At 31.6% G+C, this 19,391-nt stretch overlaps 1 protein-coding gene across 7 annotated transcripts; it reads right to left on the reverse strand.

Moving 5' to 3' along the window:
• Positions 1-1,111: 1,111 nt before the first annotated feature.
• On the reverse strand, positions 1,112-18,355 carry LOC125053761 (calcium-binding protein E63-1). Of its 7 annotated transcripts, none has more exons than XM_047655301.1 (7): positions 18,242-18,355; positions 14,184-14,216; positions 10,606-10,684; positions 5,972-6,115; positions 2,669-2,801; positions 2,065-2,213; positions 1,112-1,879 (listed from the first exon to the last, which is right to left on the reverse strand). In XM_047655301.1, exons 1-7 carry the CDS (start codon positions 18,338-18,340, stop codon positions 1,857-1,859), a joined length of 660 nt encoding a protein of 219 aa, XP_047511257.1. In that variant the 5' UTR covers positions 18,341-18,355; the 3' UTR covers positions 1,112-1,856. The 7 variants fall into 7 exon arrangements, with proteins under 7 accessions (XP_047511257.1, XP_047511256.1, XP_047511261.1 ...); XM_047655300.1 differs by having other exon boundaries at positions 10,606-10,687; XM_047655305.1 differs by lacking the exon at positions 18,242-18,355 and adding an exon at positions 17,819-18,048.
• Positions 18,356-19,391: the final 1,036 nt, after the last annotated feature.

Here is a 19,391-nt window from a genome sequence, read left to right on the forward strand (position 1 = left end):
CTTGACCGAACGCGAGAGAGACGGACAGTCTTTTCATGATGTATTTGTGATTGTATTTCAGTTTGACATCACGCCTCGCGCTTATTCACAGACACTACACAAGCACAAAGTGTAAATGTGTTGAAGCCGCCAGCTTTAAATAACATACCAATACCTTACTACCTATATGAATAAATGATTTTTGACTTTGACGCTTGGCGCTGTAGAAAGATTTTTTTCCTGACCGTATTACCGAAATACCTATTAATTAACTAACCTCTTATAAACGTTACTAGGGCTACATGAATTTAAAAGAGATGACCGAGAATTGGCAACAAAAAGGACATGTTATGCATAACTGGGCACCGACAGCTGAGCGTAAGCCATGCGACTTTGTTGGAAAATTTTTATCAGGCATTGATTGAATATTGTATGGTTATTATTCACTGAAAATTTCATGTACCTAATTGTGGAATAAATAAATAAACGAGTAACAAATGTATTATTTAATCACTTTGAAGTTCACATCACTAGCCTTTCTAAGGCCATAATTCGATACAAAATTATTCCAAATGTGTAATTAAATATTTGTTAAACTCATTAAATCTCAGCTTTTATTATATTATACAAAAAATGTGACTTGATTTATTTTTCTTTTCAAAGAGAAGACCATAAATATAATAGTAATATGTACTCTTTAAAAAGATTACATCTAAACATGACAATAATCCTCGTTTCCACAGACTATGGAAAATAAAACTAATAGATATATGAATGTTTGGCCTAAAGGTCTAGATACCAGGCCATAAACTCCAAAAAAAAAAAAAAAAGATATATGAATGTCTAGAGTCTGTGCTTTAAACAACCTCGGAATCGAACCTAGAACCTCCGCGTTAAGTGTACGTTACCAACTAAGCCTCTAAATGTAAAAATTTAATTCGTAAATTAGCAATGGGAGTTTATACAGTCATGTTAATAATGATCATGGTTTTCATACAATTCTAAGAATCACTCTTTTTGATTTAGATGCATGTCTACCATTATTGAAACTATACCAGCAATGAAATAAACGGCGTTTTATCCAGCCATCAAATATATACAGTTTTATGGTTTAAAATAACTCACAACCATGTATGTTTCACAAGTTTAAAAAATGTTTTTATTGCGATAAAAATGTATTCTTAAGCACCAAACAATTTGTAGGCATTTGATTTGATCTCTATTGTATCTTTACTTTTTTGGACCAATTATTATAAATTTCACTTATATATTGACTAGAACTGATTGAATAAATTTCATGTTATAAAACATTATTCAATCAGTCGAATCATAAATATTAAAAGCGTTACTTCCAGTTATTGTGTACTTAGAATAAACTTAACGAATACTTTACAATGATATGCCTAACTACTAAAACTACATGCATTCAACCTACGACAAACAATAATTATATAAAAACTTTTTAGTTTGACCGACTAAATAAATATTATATATTTTTTAATAAATTAAACTATTTTATATAAAAATATTTGACTAGACTATGTCTTTCGGATGTTTATTTTTAAAATTTCTAAATAATATAGCGTTTTTTTCATATTTAAGAATTAGAAAATTATATCTTTATATTTAATAAAACACAAACGTAGATGGCTACTTCATATTAAAATGGAAGATGTTATGACCTTTATAAGGTTTGGGTCTTTAATATTCTCAGCACAAAACTATTCATTATCAAAAATATTGCTTAAACATTCGTCTTAAAAATACACGGTTTACCTATAAATTTTTGATGGGGTTAGTATTATTACGCATGACTTATATATAACTTAGGGTCTTAATCTAGTGAGGTCTTTTACTTCAGGACTCTGGAGAACTGGTTACAACAGCATTTTCACAAATTCTGAAAAAGAGAACATAGTAAAAAATTATACTGTAACTTTTTATCTTCTTTCAGTGGTTTAGAAAAGACCATTTTTTTACCACATCCTTCAAGATGCTTCAAGGAAGTAAAAAAGCGGGGAAATACAAAAATTATACTAAATTATATATGTAACAAGACAATATCTTTAATTATAGCAATCATACCCTCATAATCAATTCTCCCGTCATGATCGATGTCTCCCAATGCAAGCACCTGGTTCAGCTGCGCGTCGGTTACGGGCTCACCGATTATCTCCAACGCAGTCCGTAACTCATCTCGAGTTATATAGCCGTTGTCATCCCGGTCAAATACCCTGCAAAAGTAAAAGTTTACGTTATATGCTTAGTAGTTCTGAATTGCTATAATTGTGTTTAAATTACATTTTGTATTAGTTTTTATAGATACTCAATCGATCAAGATTTTGCAAACATCGATGGTACAGACTAGAGAATATAGAGTTTATATTATAGACCCTAGTAGGTACCTACTATAACTACCCGAACAGTAGCGGGGCGTATGTAACGTCTTTTTGTTTACTCACTGATAATATTAGGGTTTAAAATATAATTGAAATTCTAAAAGTTAAAGTTTGATATGTTTTCAATACAACTTTCTTTGGAATATTTTTATTTAATATATTATGTAACTGTTTTATCTTATATCTTTGTTGTTATAATTTATGTAGTGCACGTTAACGATGCATGGAGATAGAAACTATCAGTTATCACACATGGTGATAACGTACAATGTTTTGTTTTGAATACATACTTGAACGCTGCTAGGAGATCTTTGGTGATTTCCTCTTCTGAATCACCGCCACTAGAACTAACGTCCATTCCTTGTATAGCTTGTATTTTCGTGACCCATTGCATAAAGTCGTTCTCATCTATTAGTCCATTTCCTGTAATATACATAAATAATTGGTAAGCTATTAGTATACGGTATAATCTACATGTTAATAAATGTTGTCTGATGTTCTTGACGGTAAACAGCGTCAATACAAAAGTAAGTGTACGTTTTAACGTAATATACCTAATAAAATTAAACCTTTCCGGCTTCCGGTGAAGCCTTAAGATCCTACGCGTCAATATTGACCCACTGGGATATACTGTAGATACGTTTTTAGCGATTTTTTAGTCAAAACGAATAACTTTTTTTGAGTATCCATACATAATTGTATTAGTACAGTCTACTGCGTTCAATTCGGCATACATAGGGTAAAAGCCTAAGACTACATAGGCCGTTTTTATAATTTTAGCAATGTCAATTAAAGTATGATAAGGTTGTACATAAATGAAAGGCTCCCAATAGGATAAAGCGTGTAATTTTAATGGACCCATTTTTAGATTGTATTCCCTACATAGAATGAAGACCGATGTCGTGATTAAATTGATATAAGTAGGTAATGGCATTGATGTAAGATAGCGAATCTAATGATTACCAGTTACCGCGCAGTAAGTCGTTGCGTGTTACGGCTACGTATTTTTATCCATCGCAGGTGCTTTCTGCCACGTCATGAGTTATAACAAGATCAAGGACTCGTGATTAAAAAGACGCTTAATTGAAACGTTTTGTGAAGGTTAATTGGAAGAATATAAAAATGTTAGAGCCAGGTCTCACAAAGATAGTCAATAGCTCTATAGTATATTACACGCACTATCTTTTCATTTATTTAATTATTAACACTTCGTTGCAAGTTACAAAAATACAGTACAATTAAATAAAAAGGCTACCAGCGGCCTTATCGCTTTCGAACGATCTCTTTACAGTGGTTCACAGTGTAGGCACATTGTAAGAACTTTTATATTAAACTTAGTTACTTAAATGTTATTTATTCCAAGTAATTTTTTAGCTTCCTTATAATTTATAATTATTATGATGAAGATTTCAGAGGGTTTATTATTTTGAATTGATGTTTATTTGCGCAAATGTTATAAGTATATAAGATTTTATATGTGTCGTAATTACGAGAAAGGAGGTTTGTATCTGTACTGATTGATCTAGAAATTGTATTTCAGTGATAATTATTATTAGAGCAGTGTTAGCCCAATAGCTTAAGCATGTGACTCTCAACCCTGAGATCATGCAGTTATATCCCAGCAGTGCACCAAAGGATTTATCTATGTGCGCAAATTATATTAGCTTGTACAGTGAACAAACAAGCTTTGGGAGGAAACCAAAAATCAACAACTTGTGTCAGTCCCAGAGGGCTGTTCACTTCTTAATAAAAAGAGATCAAACAATCAATATATAGGATATTTAAAGTTGCTTTATTCAAGATTTCATACAAAAACATCAAAAATACTTTAAGAATAAACTGTGTATATCAGAATCCACGAAAAATGGAGATATAGCAATCAAAGTACATGTCTAAAAGCAATTCTATTTGAATGTGAAACAAGGCAAAATTTACAAGTGTGAATTGTAAAGGTAAGCTTGCAGGGCACGAGGTCGCCGGAAGCGGGCCCAACACGCCATTATAAAGCCTACTGCTACAATGCCAATGTTCCCAAAATATTTATTCTAGTTGTTTGGCGATCCTTTGTTTGCTTATGTACGACTAATATTTTATTAACACTTTATCGAATACGAAACATAATACATGTGTATGGCTTTTAACGAACCTTCCACTGTTTTAATATTTATTATATTCTATTATATCATTTTTAACTATTGTTTATGGTAACAGAACAAAATTATACGGTAACAAATAGTCTAGTTTGAGTTTTTTTGCTTAATACATGATATTGCCAACATGTATTTTAAACTGACTTCTACTACACATTAATTTTCCACGCGAGGACGCCAGCCGTCCCTACCTATCATCAACATCATCGGTACGAATAAATTTATTTGCATTTTAATGAAATTCAAATTGCATTATAATTAGATAACGGGTGTAAAGAAAGAAATATAGAAACATTATGTCTTGTAAGGAATTGCAAGAATTTCTCAACTCATTGGCTCCTTAACATTAGATTTGATAGAGATAGAATAATACGTTATCATGTATATGTATTAAATGTAGAGTATACTATACTTTAACTAACATACAGTTTGTGGTATGTACATTCAAATAAAGGCTTGTAAATCAGTTACAATGTTGAATTCAAAGCTTTGAGGCCAAATTAGATATTTTTGTCGCAAGATTTTAATGAAATGCTCGAATGACCTATTTTATCTGTATATGAATAAAAAGTAACAAGCTACTGTAGTCATTTTTGGCAAGACTTCAAATCGAAGTGCAAAGTGGGCGATGCTGTGTAGGAACTTTACGAGGACATTTATTTTAAACTGTAATCACATTTTGGCCAGTAGCTCATCGGTAGCCGATTAATCATAGATAATAGATTGACCGAAGCTACGTTTAAACTACGTGATTAAGAAAATACGTTCGCCCTGGGTTGCTGCTTAAATAATTTAATAAAAATTAATTGATGTTCGTTTGTCTCTCTAAAACTCGAGAATGGCTATCAAGACTTAGGATTTGTCGCCTTTTAAGCCTATTTATTAGGTCCGGTGTGGTTAGTTGCGTGGCAAGCTTATTAGGATGCATTTCTATCTTTTTTCTGTATTTCATACTCCAAGTCTTGATCTCCTTCCGTGCTCATGAATCTGCGATGTTTTAATAAACCACGGACAGTTGGATATTTGTTTCAAGATTGTAATTTTGAACCAATGTATGATATATATAGTAATAAAAAAACAAGCATATTAATGGTAGGGAAGCCCAAGCGGGGATTTCGGTTTTAATGTTTTGCTGTCAAATATATTATATATACGTATAGAAGATTGATTTATAATTGTTGAGGTTATTATTGACTGTTACTATATGAGTAATACCTTTAAATTGTAATAAAAGCTCTAAACTAATTTTGATATTTTTTGTGTGTATTCCACTTGAACATTCGAGAATTGATTTACAATTTAATGTTTTTTTTATTAAAGACATGTGTACAGGACGTCTGCCGGGCTCGTTTATAAATATTAAAAACCTGAAAACGGTTTTTGTTTGTAAACAATATAAAAGATAAAAAAATATGTTAAAACATATATAAATAATACACTTACCAGTTTTACTGGCATCCTTAATAAGTTCCGCTATTAAGTCATCACTGACTTCGATGCCCAGCTTTTGCAGCATATATTGAAGCTCTGCCGGTGTCACGTGACCATCACTATCCCGATCCAGTAGGCCGAACGCTGTCCGGAGGTCTAAGAAAAACCAAATTTAACTTCTTAAAAAAATATAGACAATTTCTTGGAAAACAACTAAGAAAAAACCAGTTTAAGCAATAGGATCGTAAAAAATACGCTTATTCTGTCCTTTAGAACAGCAAGTAAACGTAAAACAAATTCACTTAGACGTAACAATACCATAATTAAAACCTCTGCAGTTATTTAATTTATGTTTATATAACAAAGGACGAGTCACTAAGAATAAAGTGTCCCCTCTGACACCTGCGACGCCAGACTTGTACCTAGTTTATAATTAGTGAAGAAATGTGTTTTATAGTAATTTAAAAACGTTCAGAATTTCCATCCTTACATTATGGGAATCGCTTGTAAATTCATTAAATTTTCATTAACATACGACATTACGACGTATTAGTGTCTATTTATCTATATGTAATCTTACAGCTAACATACAAATTATTAAATAAAACACTTAATATACAAAACAGATTACATAGATAAACAATATGTATATGAAACAAAAAACCAAAGTAAGTACATTAATAGACAAACAGAAAAACTAATTAAACATTAAACAAACGACAATTAATACTTAATATTTTAAAGATTGTTACTGCTTAACAAAGGCAAAGTTTTCCCGCCTCTTAAATATTTTCTCACATCCTCTTTGGTGAGGTGGAAAATATCAACATCGTCAAAATTTGTTAATTTGTTTATTTATTACTTTATCGAAGTTCACCACATCAACAGTATATGTTACAAGCTACCTTTTCTTTAATATATAATAATTATTGTTTGCATAAATGTTAGAAAAAAATATATACAATAAAAATATGTATGAATAAAAATACTTGATTGGTTTGCTGGAGATTTAGAATTCGAATGAGAGGTGCCTGAACTCCTAGGTTGGTTTTTTGCAGACGGAATTTGGAAAATTTGGCTGAAAGTGTATTATTACTACTATTGTCCTGGATTAAAATAACTTAAGATGATCGCTGAAGCAGGGTTGTTTTAGTGATTAAGCATAACAAGCACAATTTAATCTTTATAATATTAGTAGCTAACATTATATTAGCATTTCTCATTTTAAGGTCATCAAAAACTTACAGAAATCATTATCTTTTTTAACCGACATGATATGATATTAGCTAAATTTCCCAGAGTCACAAGCACTTCATTCTACATACTGATGATGGTTTTAGAAAATGAAATTTTACCTCGTCTTATAACGTTGACATATTTACACAAGATTAAAATCTCTACGTAGGCATTTCGTCTTGTTATCTAGTCAGGTTTAGTAACACTAAAAGTGATATGCAGTACAACCATTAGTAGAGATGATTAATTATCAATATCAGAAAGTATAGAATAGACAGAGATGGAAGTTTTAAATCAATAGATTTGAAAATCGTGCACCCATTATGAAAATACTTTTCGTAAAAAATATGCGCCGCACTTCATTTGGTAAGATTATCACCTTGGGGGGTCATGTGTATGAACCATGACTGTGCAAATAATGGATTATCTATTCTATCTGCGTAATTAGAACTTCCTTGTACGATAAATACATAAGAAAGATAATGTACAAACATTATTGAATGTAAAATTATATTTAATTTAAGAAAAATATAGTAAACGTTCGAAGACGTGTATTATAATTTGCTTACTTCGTTACGTACTTATGTCGATATGCATTGAGTTAGTTCTACTACCATTTTCCCATCAATACTAAAATTTTAAAGCTTTAGTTTGGCTAACCCAAGATAGCCGGTCACACTCGTTATTAGATTTTTATATTTGGAACCTTATTTCGTTAAAAAAATGTCTATTGCCAACCACTTCTTGTTCTACATAATTTATGGATTGTTAACCTAAGTCAACGGTTTTAAATAATTCACCAGAAGTGTATTTTAAAAAAGTGCCACAAATTACCTTATACGTATTAAATTTAGACGATTAAAAGTTTTGTGTAAAAGAGTTTAAATGGGTAATAGTAGCTAGATCCGTGAAAAAGCACTGCTTAAAATATAATTAAGTATATTCTTCGTTTCAGTCATTCCGCAGTTTTCGTTAACACTACATTGTTATTTTACGTATTCGAGGAAATTTTCTACGGCGTCATAAATTAATGCTTGTAATTTTCTTCACGCCAAATATTCCTCCGCGTATTTGTAATGACCAGTAAATTTTAGTATTATTCTTGGACGTTTATTGCTTTTCCGAAATTATCAAATGCAAATTTAAACTACAATGTGGAATCTCAGGAATTAGAATTGTAAAATATATGTATAGGGGTTTTGTTTTTTTTCGAAATGTCATTCACTTTATTTCAAAACTCTATAACAAACACCTTTGCTTAAAATACGCATTACAATTACATAGGTGTCTATGATCTTCGTCGTGGTTTGATTTGACCAATGTTACAATGAAAATTACCCAATTCGGTTTACGTGAACTTATAATGCAGTATCGGGAGCTCCTTTGCAAACAAATGTAACTGGAAAACAGCCATACAAGTAAAACAGACTCCCGCCTATTCCTTAATAAATTCATGTTAGAAAATGTGCTCTCATTTTCTATACTAGATAGATATGACTTTGTTGAAAAACTTTACACAAATCAAATGGTGTATATTTTTTTATTTAAAAGCTTGCCAACGCTTAGCACACTCATACAATGATCATTAAGGTAAATAAAGTATTCATCGTACAATACAAATGGTAGACCATTAATTGGAAGGTAAAATAATGATGAAAATTAAAAGGTATTGCATGTATCATAAATTAATACATAAACAAAGAACGATAAAATCTTTCGTTATCATTTATCAGGTTGATGAGAGCGTAAGTCACCATAAAGTTATTAATGTTTCTGCAAACATAGATAAAATTCCATTCCGAACCTTAAAATTGAGTCTGTCACGACAAATTGCTGTCGGTAATTGTGAATTATACTGGGGTTTAATGTCGGGAACATTTCCTATTAATGACGTTTTAGGTTATAGCAGTTTTTCGCCTATTTCCGTTCATAATATCTATACTGTATAGCATACGTATATTAGTACTACAAAATACTGAAGAATAAGAAAAAACTGAGGCACTTCACAACAAATAACAGTGTTAATTATAATTATTTTTATATACATAAAACAAAGTTTTGTTTCTTGATGAAACTTTTTACACACATTTTATAAGATTTATTAAACCTAATTCGTGTTATCTCTCTAAATCAAAGTATAATGCTACTATACAAAATACCTTATCTTAATTAAAGAAATATTTAAGATTTTGGGTCGTATAGATCTTATTCGCTTTACTGTTCCTACATTTCGAAGAACGACGTCGCACCAGCAATAGGTTATCTTAATACATATTTTTTTAGTAATACAATAGAAAAGTATACTAAAATCATAATATAAACATAACAATAAAAACTTAAAACCTAAACCTTTTTATAAATAATGCAATTCTTGTGAATTCAGCCAGTGTACAACTAAATATATCGGTCTCACTAGCAATAGTGATTAGGGTGCGCAAGACACGCGTAAATGGTGCTTCTCTGAGGAAATTCTAAAAAAAAAATGAGTGCGTGTACTAGGTGTACACACGTAAGAAGTGAAACTTCTTTATGACCTTACTTTTCGAAAAATGATCTGCTATATGCAACTTTACAGAAATTGGTTAAATAAAGTTAAATTAGATAAAGTTAACAAAAGGCTTTAATTATCATGAATACAAATACAATTATTTCATTTTACCTTATTACTACTAAGATTATTACAGAATTTCATTAATTGTAATAGAATTATTACTATCATTGTTATCGTAATTATATATTTTTGTTATTAATGGCTTCGAATCTCTTCGGATCAACCGTGGTAGGGACAAGAAAAAGATGGCGCGTAACCGAAAAATGTGACCGTAAATTTTTTTCCAACGCCGATAAAGAAGTTTGACTTCAAAAAGCAACATGGCGCGTAACCGAAAAACGTGACGATTTGCTACAAAATTTCTCCCATACGTCGATAAAGAAGTTTCACTTCAAAAAGATGGCGCGTAACGGAAAAATGTTACACTAAATTTTTTTCCAACCCCGATAAAGAAGTTTCACTTCAATAAATTCTAAATGAACTCGTTCCATCAACTTTCTATGGACTAACTTGAGAATATGATAATCAAAGCTTCCTTAGTTCAAGGTTTTTTAATTGCAACACCTTTAATAATAGGGTTTTAAATAATGTTTTAATTAAAAAGTTAATTGACTTTTGAAAATATTGAAAATTGTAGCTATTTAGGATTAAACGTTGACCTTAATAAAAACTTAATCACTGGCTAGGTAACATAATTTTTCAATATCATCATGACGGGTATCCCAACCAGGGTACAGAACTCACTTTGCTAATAAAGAAAAACAAACCGGAAAAAGACAAATATCGGAATGTTTCTTGATGTTTATCTTCTCTCTTATTATCTCCTTAAAGGTAAATGGTAAATAATAATTGTACTTACTTTTGAGCATCGCTTCGCTGGGCGCTGGTACCGTAGGGCGATCGTCCACAGGTGACTTTTTCTTCTTCTTGTCATCGTCCTGCTGCAACACACAATCGTCAGACATACATAACACTTTTGTGAGACTCATAAATGTAACGTAAACAAACACGATTTACAAATACAAAACGCTAAGTGACTAGTTTTATCAACCGTAGAATGTTATCACTGCTTATCGATATATTGATCAGTGCATTGTATGAAAACGAATAATTTTGATCATTATAATTCATATCCAAAATTCGTATTTTTCATTTTAATTTACAAGGCAAAACTTCTTAGGTTGAAACCTAAAAACAATGTAATACGAATTCTTACAAATATAAAAGACGTAACACATTCAAAAAAAGTTAATGTGGAAGTGGATGTAAAAAAGAGAGTAGAAATCGTGTACTAATGTTAAACATTGATTTAATGTAATCCTAATTATGTCGTACTTGAATATAAGCTATTTTTATTTTATACAAGGCAAAAATAAATAGTCTGAAAGAAAATTGACGTTTAGTGCATTCAACCCATTTATTATTCGTGTAAATAAAATAAGAATTAAACGTTTTATAGCTACAATGATTAATTACTACTCGGCATGCGCTAAACTCTTTTGACCATACTGCCTAGTCTTTAACCGAATTCAAAAAGGAGGACTGTTCGTGTTGGGTATGTTGGGATTTAAATATTTAAGTAAGTATCTAAGTTATCTCTTAAATCTATTAAAATCTATTGAGGCTTCCAAGCAAATGTGCTAAATTTCGTTAGTATATGTGTGTTTGGTATATTTCAGCTTAAAGAACATATCTACATTACAAAACATTACAATAAAATATACAATATTTCCAATTTTCTTAACCTACAAAGTAATAATAAATATAATTAAACATTAATAAAAAGAAAATTTATAAAGTTTTGTTCCTTTAACGCTGGCAGCTTTTCCTCACTGTATTGCTTATCATCTTATTCGTTGAGCCAGGAAAGCACCAGCTCAGGGTCGCCGATACTATCTACTAGGCGCCAACCTTGATCTTTAATTTCTAAAATTCCTTTTTTTCTATAAATTAAGAAGATAATAAAAAAAAGATACAAAAAAAATCATCTATGTTCATTTGCGCATAATAAATTTGCATTGCTGTCAACACAATTGAATTAAATATTTTAATGCAAGTTAACTCTCGATATTTTAGTAAAACATTTCCATTTGTCATCACCTACGATTAAGTGTTTGCCAAGGTATGTGCCAAAAACCTGAAGGATTAGAACTTATTATAGATGATACAAATGAAAAGGGAGCCAAAAGGGATTTATAATTCAGTGATTTAGCGTCGAAATAGCCAATGTCGCGTTTGGCACAGCATCAACGCAAGCAATGGCATACCAATACAATTAAAACATAATTATCGATAAATAATCGGATAGTTTAATATGGGTAAAACAGATCTTAAGTCAGAATTAGAATTCGTTCGAATCACTATCACATAGATCGTTTGTACCGTCTAAGGTAAAATTCAGACTAAGCGATCAAATACCTTTCTGATATACGAGAGTCAAAATAAGCTCTACGAATCGAATCTGAATAATACTCTATAAAGGTCAAGAAGCATGGGAATAACGTGACTGAGTTTCTTTAATATAAAATAACATAAATTGTAAATAGGAAGAAGTATACGCAAAACTAGCACGTATAAGCAATTCTTTAAACCAGTAATCGGAGCTAAAAATATGGTATTTCATGGTGCCTTTTGGTAATTATTCTTATTTGAAAGGCACATAAAACAAATGTAAACCACGTCTTACACCATCTTCAAAGAAAACATTTATCAATTCGTTGCTAAACACTTCAATGTTCCGAGGTTACATTTTACGCTGACAGTTATGTCCGTAAACCATGGCTTCATGAAAAACCGTGAAATGTAAACGTAAATAAAACTGGGATTAATGGTTTTTCAGAATAAAGATTTAAGGTTTTTAAGAAAAACTGCTTTACCGTAAGAAATGCTGTTATAAAAGACTTGTCTGGCTTCGAAGATTTTTTTAGTAAAACGATAAAACGCAAATGGCCGTACCACAGTATTGCATTGGCAAAGGGAATTGTTGAGGATAAATTTGTACTTTGGCAGTACTTTTTAATACTTAGTAAAAATACTAACATATTTCTAACTTAAATGTTATGTTAAGTAAATATTGTTACTAACATTTATCAAACAATTATTGAATATAATTATCTTCATCAACTTTACAAAGTAATAGGCATTGTTTTACAGTAGCTCATACAAGTATCGATTTTATTACTTAACTAAATCGGTGATGCAGGCGATGTCACTACAAACTTTTATATAGATTACTTTATAATGGTTCTAGCTAGAAGTCTGACAATAGACGACACGAATTAAAAAAAACTGTACATATTTTTATAACAAATAAAAATCCTTTATTTACTCATTATTCACCCAACGGACTTGTGTTGTCTGGTTTATTTTTTTGTTGGCAACACAATTTTTTTTTGGATTCTATTTTTGTACTTGGTTTGTGTCGGTATGTGCACAGTTGAAAAACACTATCAACAATAACTATCTTCATATTTAGAGTAGCCAGGTTTAATTAATAACAAATAGCTCGTTCTGCATAAAATATAAGTCGTTCAAACTAAAACATTACGCGAAAGACTGCACAAAACAATTTATATCAAAGTGTACCTATACCCCAACATTGTATTAATTCTTGAGCATTCTGCTGTCGTGTTGCCAAATATAAACACGTGAGGTTTGTGTTTATAATACCTACGACATTCTTAGGTTGCCTTGAATCTACCAATAGCAAGTAAAGAGCACAATTTTTGAATATTCAAATGGACTTGATTAGTCTGGCACCTTTTACAATTATATTATAAAATTAATAATAATATTTTAGATTTTTCCCGACAATCATATTAATTATATAGAATAGGTAAATTCATTTACGATTGTTAAGGATTTAAAAAATCGTATCTACGTAATTTGGGATATCGTTCCCTTGGTTCTGCCTGCCCATTTATTTCATGTATTTATGTCAATAACTTAAAACCAACAGTTCGTATTTAAGAACACATCCTAGGCCTATCGTATCCCCTCATTAGGACATTAGAAATACACTTTTTCGCAACTAATTCCTTAGTTGCACATTAAATCAATTTGTGCCTCACTTAATTACTGTCCAGGACCTCCGAAGTATGTCCTGTACGATATAATGACTGATATAGTTTTATAACATAGAGCTAAGCATCGCATGCAACAATGATAAATAAACAAAAATCAACTATAATAGATAATAAAAAATCAATAGGTACTACAACATTATTAGACTGTTTCATAGCGCTAATCTTAACAGGGTTGAATTTTATTTATGTGGGAGAGTCTATTAATGGGGAAGGCTTTAGGAATATATCATGCTACGAACGATTGACGCATCCAAAACCGCTAGTAATACTGTCCAAATAGCTATGCCCCACTACTTTCATAGATATAGCAGAAACTAAAGAAAATAATCGCAAATCTTAGAAGAATGTTTACCTTTCTTCTACTTCGGGATGTGGTAGCCATTCCCTGAAAGGAAAAAATTTATTCATTAACTCATTTTAAGCTTAAAGCGAGTATTAGGTAAATTTTCAAATAAGTTAGTAGCTCAAATATCGACAGTTAAATTCCAAACTGAAATTTTAAATTATTTATGTTAAGCGATATTACAATTAGAGCAATAATAGCCTTGTACTTAACGACTCTTAAACCTAACGTCATATGTTTCAATTCCGACCGTGTACCGGACAATAATGTTGCTTAAACATTGAGGGAAAACATTGTGGGCAAGCACTTCTTAGACCTAAAATGAATGACATGTGTGGCCACAGAAAGGTGATCTTATACTTGCCTATTTGGAACTAAAAACTATAGTTTAATATATAAGTAGCTAACAAGTTTATAAATTCTTAAATTTCTTCGTATAATTTAAATATCGTATTCGTTCGGATGGCGTGGATAGCTTCGTAGATATTCCGGTTAATAATTATTATAATTCTATTAAAATTTAATTGTAATATTTTCTATTTTAGCTTTACGTGCAAATACTTATAAATTATATATTACAAAAATAAAAGCATACTTTACTTATTATTAGAAATATAACTTTTTATGTATATTAAATCAATCGTATTGTTATGATGGCAATTAGAGTCATTTGTGGCGAACATAGCTACCTAATCTGTGCTAACTGGCATCTTTCCAAGTGGAACCGGATAAAAATATTTTTACAATAATTCCGAGTATTAAAAGTAGTACAGAGTTATTTGCCATTTCATTAAATTTTCTTCATTAAAGCTTCAAATAAACATGACAATACACAACAAATAAACGTGAAATATGAGCAGTATCATCTAAACCACGCGTTCGTCTATTTCTGTCAAATTATGTTTTCACTGTCATGAAAAGACACAGATGAGAAACTATGTTAAAACGTTGAAGGCGAAAATTGTAGTAATGTTAATTTGACAACGGTTCAAGACAAAAACGTACGTTTCCGTACGAACTAAAAAAAATGTTTTTGTGTTAGCAGATAAGAGGCGACAATAATGTGACATAATAAAAAATGTTTGTGCACATGAACCATTTTTAAAGCATGTAGGTTCCTACTAACGAAAACCATTATTGATTGCCGGGAATCGAGCCCAGGGTCTCTTGATTATGTGTACTAATAAGCCACGGAGGCGGATAATAGTATATTTTCATTCGATTTTCGTACCTATTAGCATATGTTATTATACCCGGTAACTATGAAGACTAAATGCGAATTAAGGAATTTTTATCTCAAAGTAGTTTTTATAAGAACGTAGCAATAATTTAGAAAAAAAACATATAATATGCCGCATCAAAAGTTTAAAAGAAGAAAGTTTGAAAGCTAGTTGATAATTTATATTTCATATCTGGTCGATACTTAAATTTCTTGATTGGCAAATGGAACTGGCGATAACAATATAATAAATCTTACCTACATATTGAAAACACAGCAACGAATTCCGTATGCTTTTTAACCATTGGTGATTGGAATACATCACTTATCTTTTAAACGCTCTAAGTTTCAAATGAACCGAGTGGACTAATCGAATGGCCTATTATATAAATAACATCTTAAACGAACCGGTATATGTGTAGGTGAGTACTACGAGTATACTGTCCAGAGACGTTTCTCACGAATCTTTTTTCAATTGTACATTACTCATCGCGTATTTTACTCGAATCCCAGGAATTAAAACTTTGGAACAACATCAAATTGTAGGGAAAACAATGAGGTAATTGGTAATTATTTTCCGATTTAACGGTTCTCTTAAATAAACAAACAGTAATGTTATAATCTATGATTTCTCATTATTTTTTTCGAGATGCTAATTCTAAGTGAAGAGAAAACGATTTTCACCTTACCAAATAGTAGGAAAGAGCTTTTTTCTACTTTGCATACCACTTCCATTACTAAAAAAAAGTATTATTTCGGATCGATAAACAAGTTGTAAACAATATAAGCAAATAAAAAAAACTTGGCTAATAAAAATGCAGAAACGTGTTTCCTCGTGCATTTTGGGACTGGGATAAATTAAATGACACAATAATGTGACCGATTATAGAAAATAGAGCTATCATAGAATTTCAAAAGCAATGTGTCGCTCAAACGAATATTGGCGAAATATCTTAGGCATGTTCGGTACAATGGAATTTTAATCTTGGGAAAGAGGGCAATGCCAACGCGTTCGATCGATGCGGTCGAACCATTCGATGTAAAAGTTAACCTTGCACCCTGTCCCCACTATTTACATACAAAGTACAACCCATTATGAATGGCGTCACTTAAATACACGGTGTACACATGTACAAGTAATGTATTATGTTCATTTTACTTAGTGTTTTATTAATCATGCTACTGAGAAAAATAAAGAGATGTAGTGCTTCTTTTTCGCAAGTTTTGCCGACCAGATTTCCTTTTTACTGATTTGCATTTGAAATATGATAAACTTCAATAATTGTTATGAGAGTTTTTCTTTAACTAAGATAGTGGAAACTAATGTACTCAGGTATAATTATATCATAGTGTGATAGTGATTTTAAAAAATCCGCTTTTGCTGTTTTAAAATGTTAACAATTAAAAATATATTATGACAAATAATTACACTATTTCAACAAACATAATATTATTATAGTATAATATGCCATTTATAGAATTTTAGAATGATTAAAAGTTTAGAATTAGTAAATATAAATTTGTTACCTTTCCTATCCTACCTGTCTATAATTTTCTGTGGATTAACAAGTTACAAAGGAGATCTCTATAAATACATAAGTGTCTGTATGTGAATTTATTTTCAGATAACGGAAGTTAGATCCCAAGGTTAAAAAATAGTTAAAATTAATATTTTTCTGTTGTTTGAACGTCTACAAAATCGCTACTATGGTCCTAATGTATGTATTTTACTAACAAACTACATGCGTAGTACGCATTGCGTACTTATATATGTGATAAAAACAAACCAAGTTAGGATCGTAGTCTTGTTCGTAGGAACTAATGTACCGTCTATTTTATATGTAGCCGCGTAGACAGTGCTACGACCTACGCAGTGACCCGCAATAGGATCTTGCCGAAAATTAAAGTAATTATTTATGAATTTTCAAAATGTATAGAGATTTATACTATATAAGTTTTGGCGACACCTTGCTAAATGCCCACAGATGTGATTTATCAGTTAAAAAAGAAATATCGTAATCCGCATTTTAAAACTTTTGTTCCGAATTTATTAACAATAATTAACATTTATTAGATTAAGTTTTATCATAACATCTGTTAACTTTTTAGACTGAGATTCAAAGATGGTTCAAACAAAATAAATATTTGGCAATTACTATTTTTGGGTTTTAAATGATCACAATATTTAAGTATAAAACGTTTTTTAGTAATAGCAAGTTTGACACAAATAACTATGTAGTAATTATAAGATTTCTGTTAATTCACTCAGTAACACTTAACCAAATAAGATTAACATAATTCACTTTTGACACTGGTCACTTCTCACTATCACGTGCACCGTCACCGCACTTGAAAATATTTATATTATGTTAAATAGAATATAGAAGCAAAAGAAAAGAATAGAAGTTTAAAAGAAAATAGATACCTATTTTTTGATGAATCGAATTTAGATGCCGATGTCAACGCCGTTGGCTGAGATGGCTCGGTGCCGTGATAATCGACTTCCACAGTTCGTTTGAATGTCTGATGTCGCGCGGCCTTTGTACGCGTTGGCTATTCGTTTATTGCGCGAGTATTTCTGTATATCATAGCCATCGGACAAATCACGGCCATGCGACCCGGTCCGAACGAGCGCTCTAATAATAAATTGTTTATGTTTTCTTCCCTTGGTGACTTTTCTGTGCCATTCTATCTAAAGAGGCCTAAAGCAAACTTCGAGCTGCGTACTTCAACAATAGATGTGACAAATTTAATAGCTATTAGCGTTTTATGAATGCTTAAATGAAATTGAATTGTGGCGCCAATATTGTGTCGTGTTTGTGTGTGCGTGTAGGTACTCGTTACGTACCGAGAACGTTTCAGAGATCGCGCTGCAGAAGGCGCCAAAGCCAGATTGGGCGGGCGGGGAGCTCGGGGCGGGCGGGGAATCGCCGCTCGCGCGATCCATGGCGTTGGGCGTCTGGCGCGGTGCGCGGTGCCTGCTGGTTGGCAAAGACTGCCGCACGCCCGACGCCGCTTGCACCCGCTTCACGCCTCACGTTCGCGCCTTCGTGTTACATAAACGCGCTTAGGAGTCGTATTCACGATACATTGTTCATTTGTTTCTGCCTCATACAGTTACAATTCAAAACTAGACAATGCCGACGAATTTGCTTATTAATACGCCGCTGATAAGTTATATTGAAACATACTTACGGTTATACACTGGTCCATAGTTATTAGTCCATATATTTAATTATCTAGTTAGTTATTAGTACGTATAACTAATGAACAGTGAACACATTCCTTTACCCGCTTTTCGTTCCCACCTGTCTGTTGTCCCTATGTTTTGGCATCGTGTGTAACACAACAATAACACTAAGTAATTATAGAACGTTTATTTTAGTCTTGCTAAACGCTGCGTGCGACTAAGATTAATTTCTAGTGACATCTATCACTGCCCTGTCTTGTTATAATGAATCATGTTTTATGGTGAACTCGAAATCAATTAGTAAGAAAGTTTGTTTAGTGTGAACAATCTTATCGGCATGGGAAGTTGTTTTATTATCTTATATTAAAAGTACTTAGATAATTAAATGTGAAATGTTAATTTTATTACTGTAGTATAAACATTTGAAATTATTGTCACACCTTTCTCATTGAAAGGAATCTCAATGATTATCTGGAAGTTAATAGGATCCTTTAAAAACACATTATTTAAAAACCTACCTTATCCAACAAAGCCTGATTTAACCCACTTCAAAACATCCTGAAGCAAAAGGTTTCGACGTGTAATTATTTGTTATTTACTCCATTTAGTCTTCCGGTGTTAAACATTTTATTTATCAATCTCTCTCTCTCTCCTTAATCGGCAGCTCATGTCTGGGCGTCGTGGTAAGCAAGAAAGCGTCTGGAGCGGACTATCTGTTTCCACCGGTTTCGGTCCAGCGCTGCTCTTATGACAGTGTACTGTTTTGAGGACGATGAGTCTTTCACTTGATCGCTGCATCTTATTTATC

This window comes from Pieris napi, chromosome 11 (assembly GCF_905475465.1).
Source record: "Pieris napi chromosome 11, ilPieNapi1.2, whole genome shotgun sequence".
NCBI lineage: Eukaryota > Metazoa > Arthropoda > Insecta > Lepidoptera > Pieridae > Pieris > Pieris napi.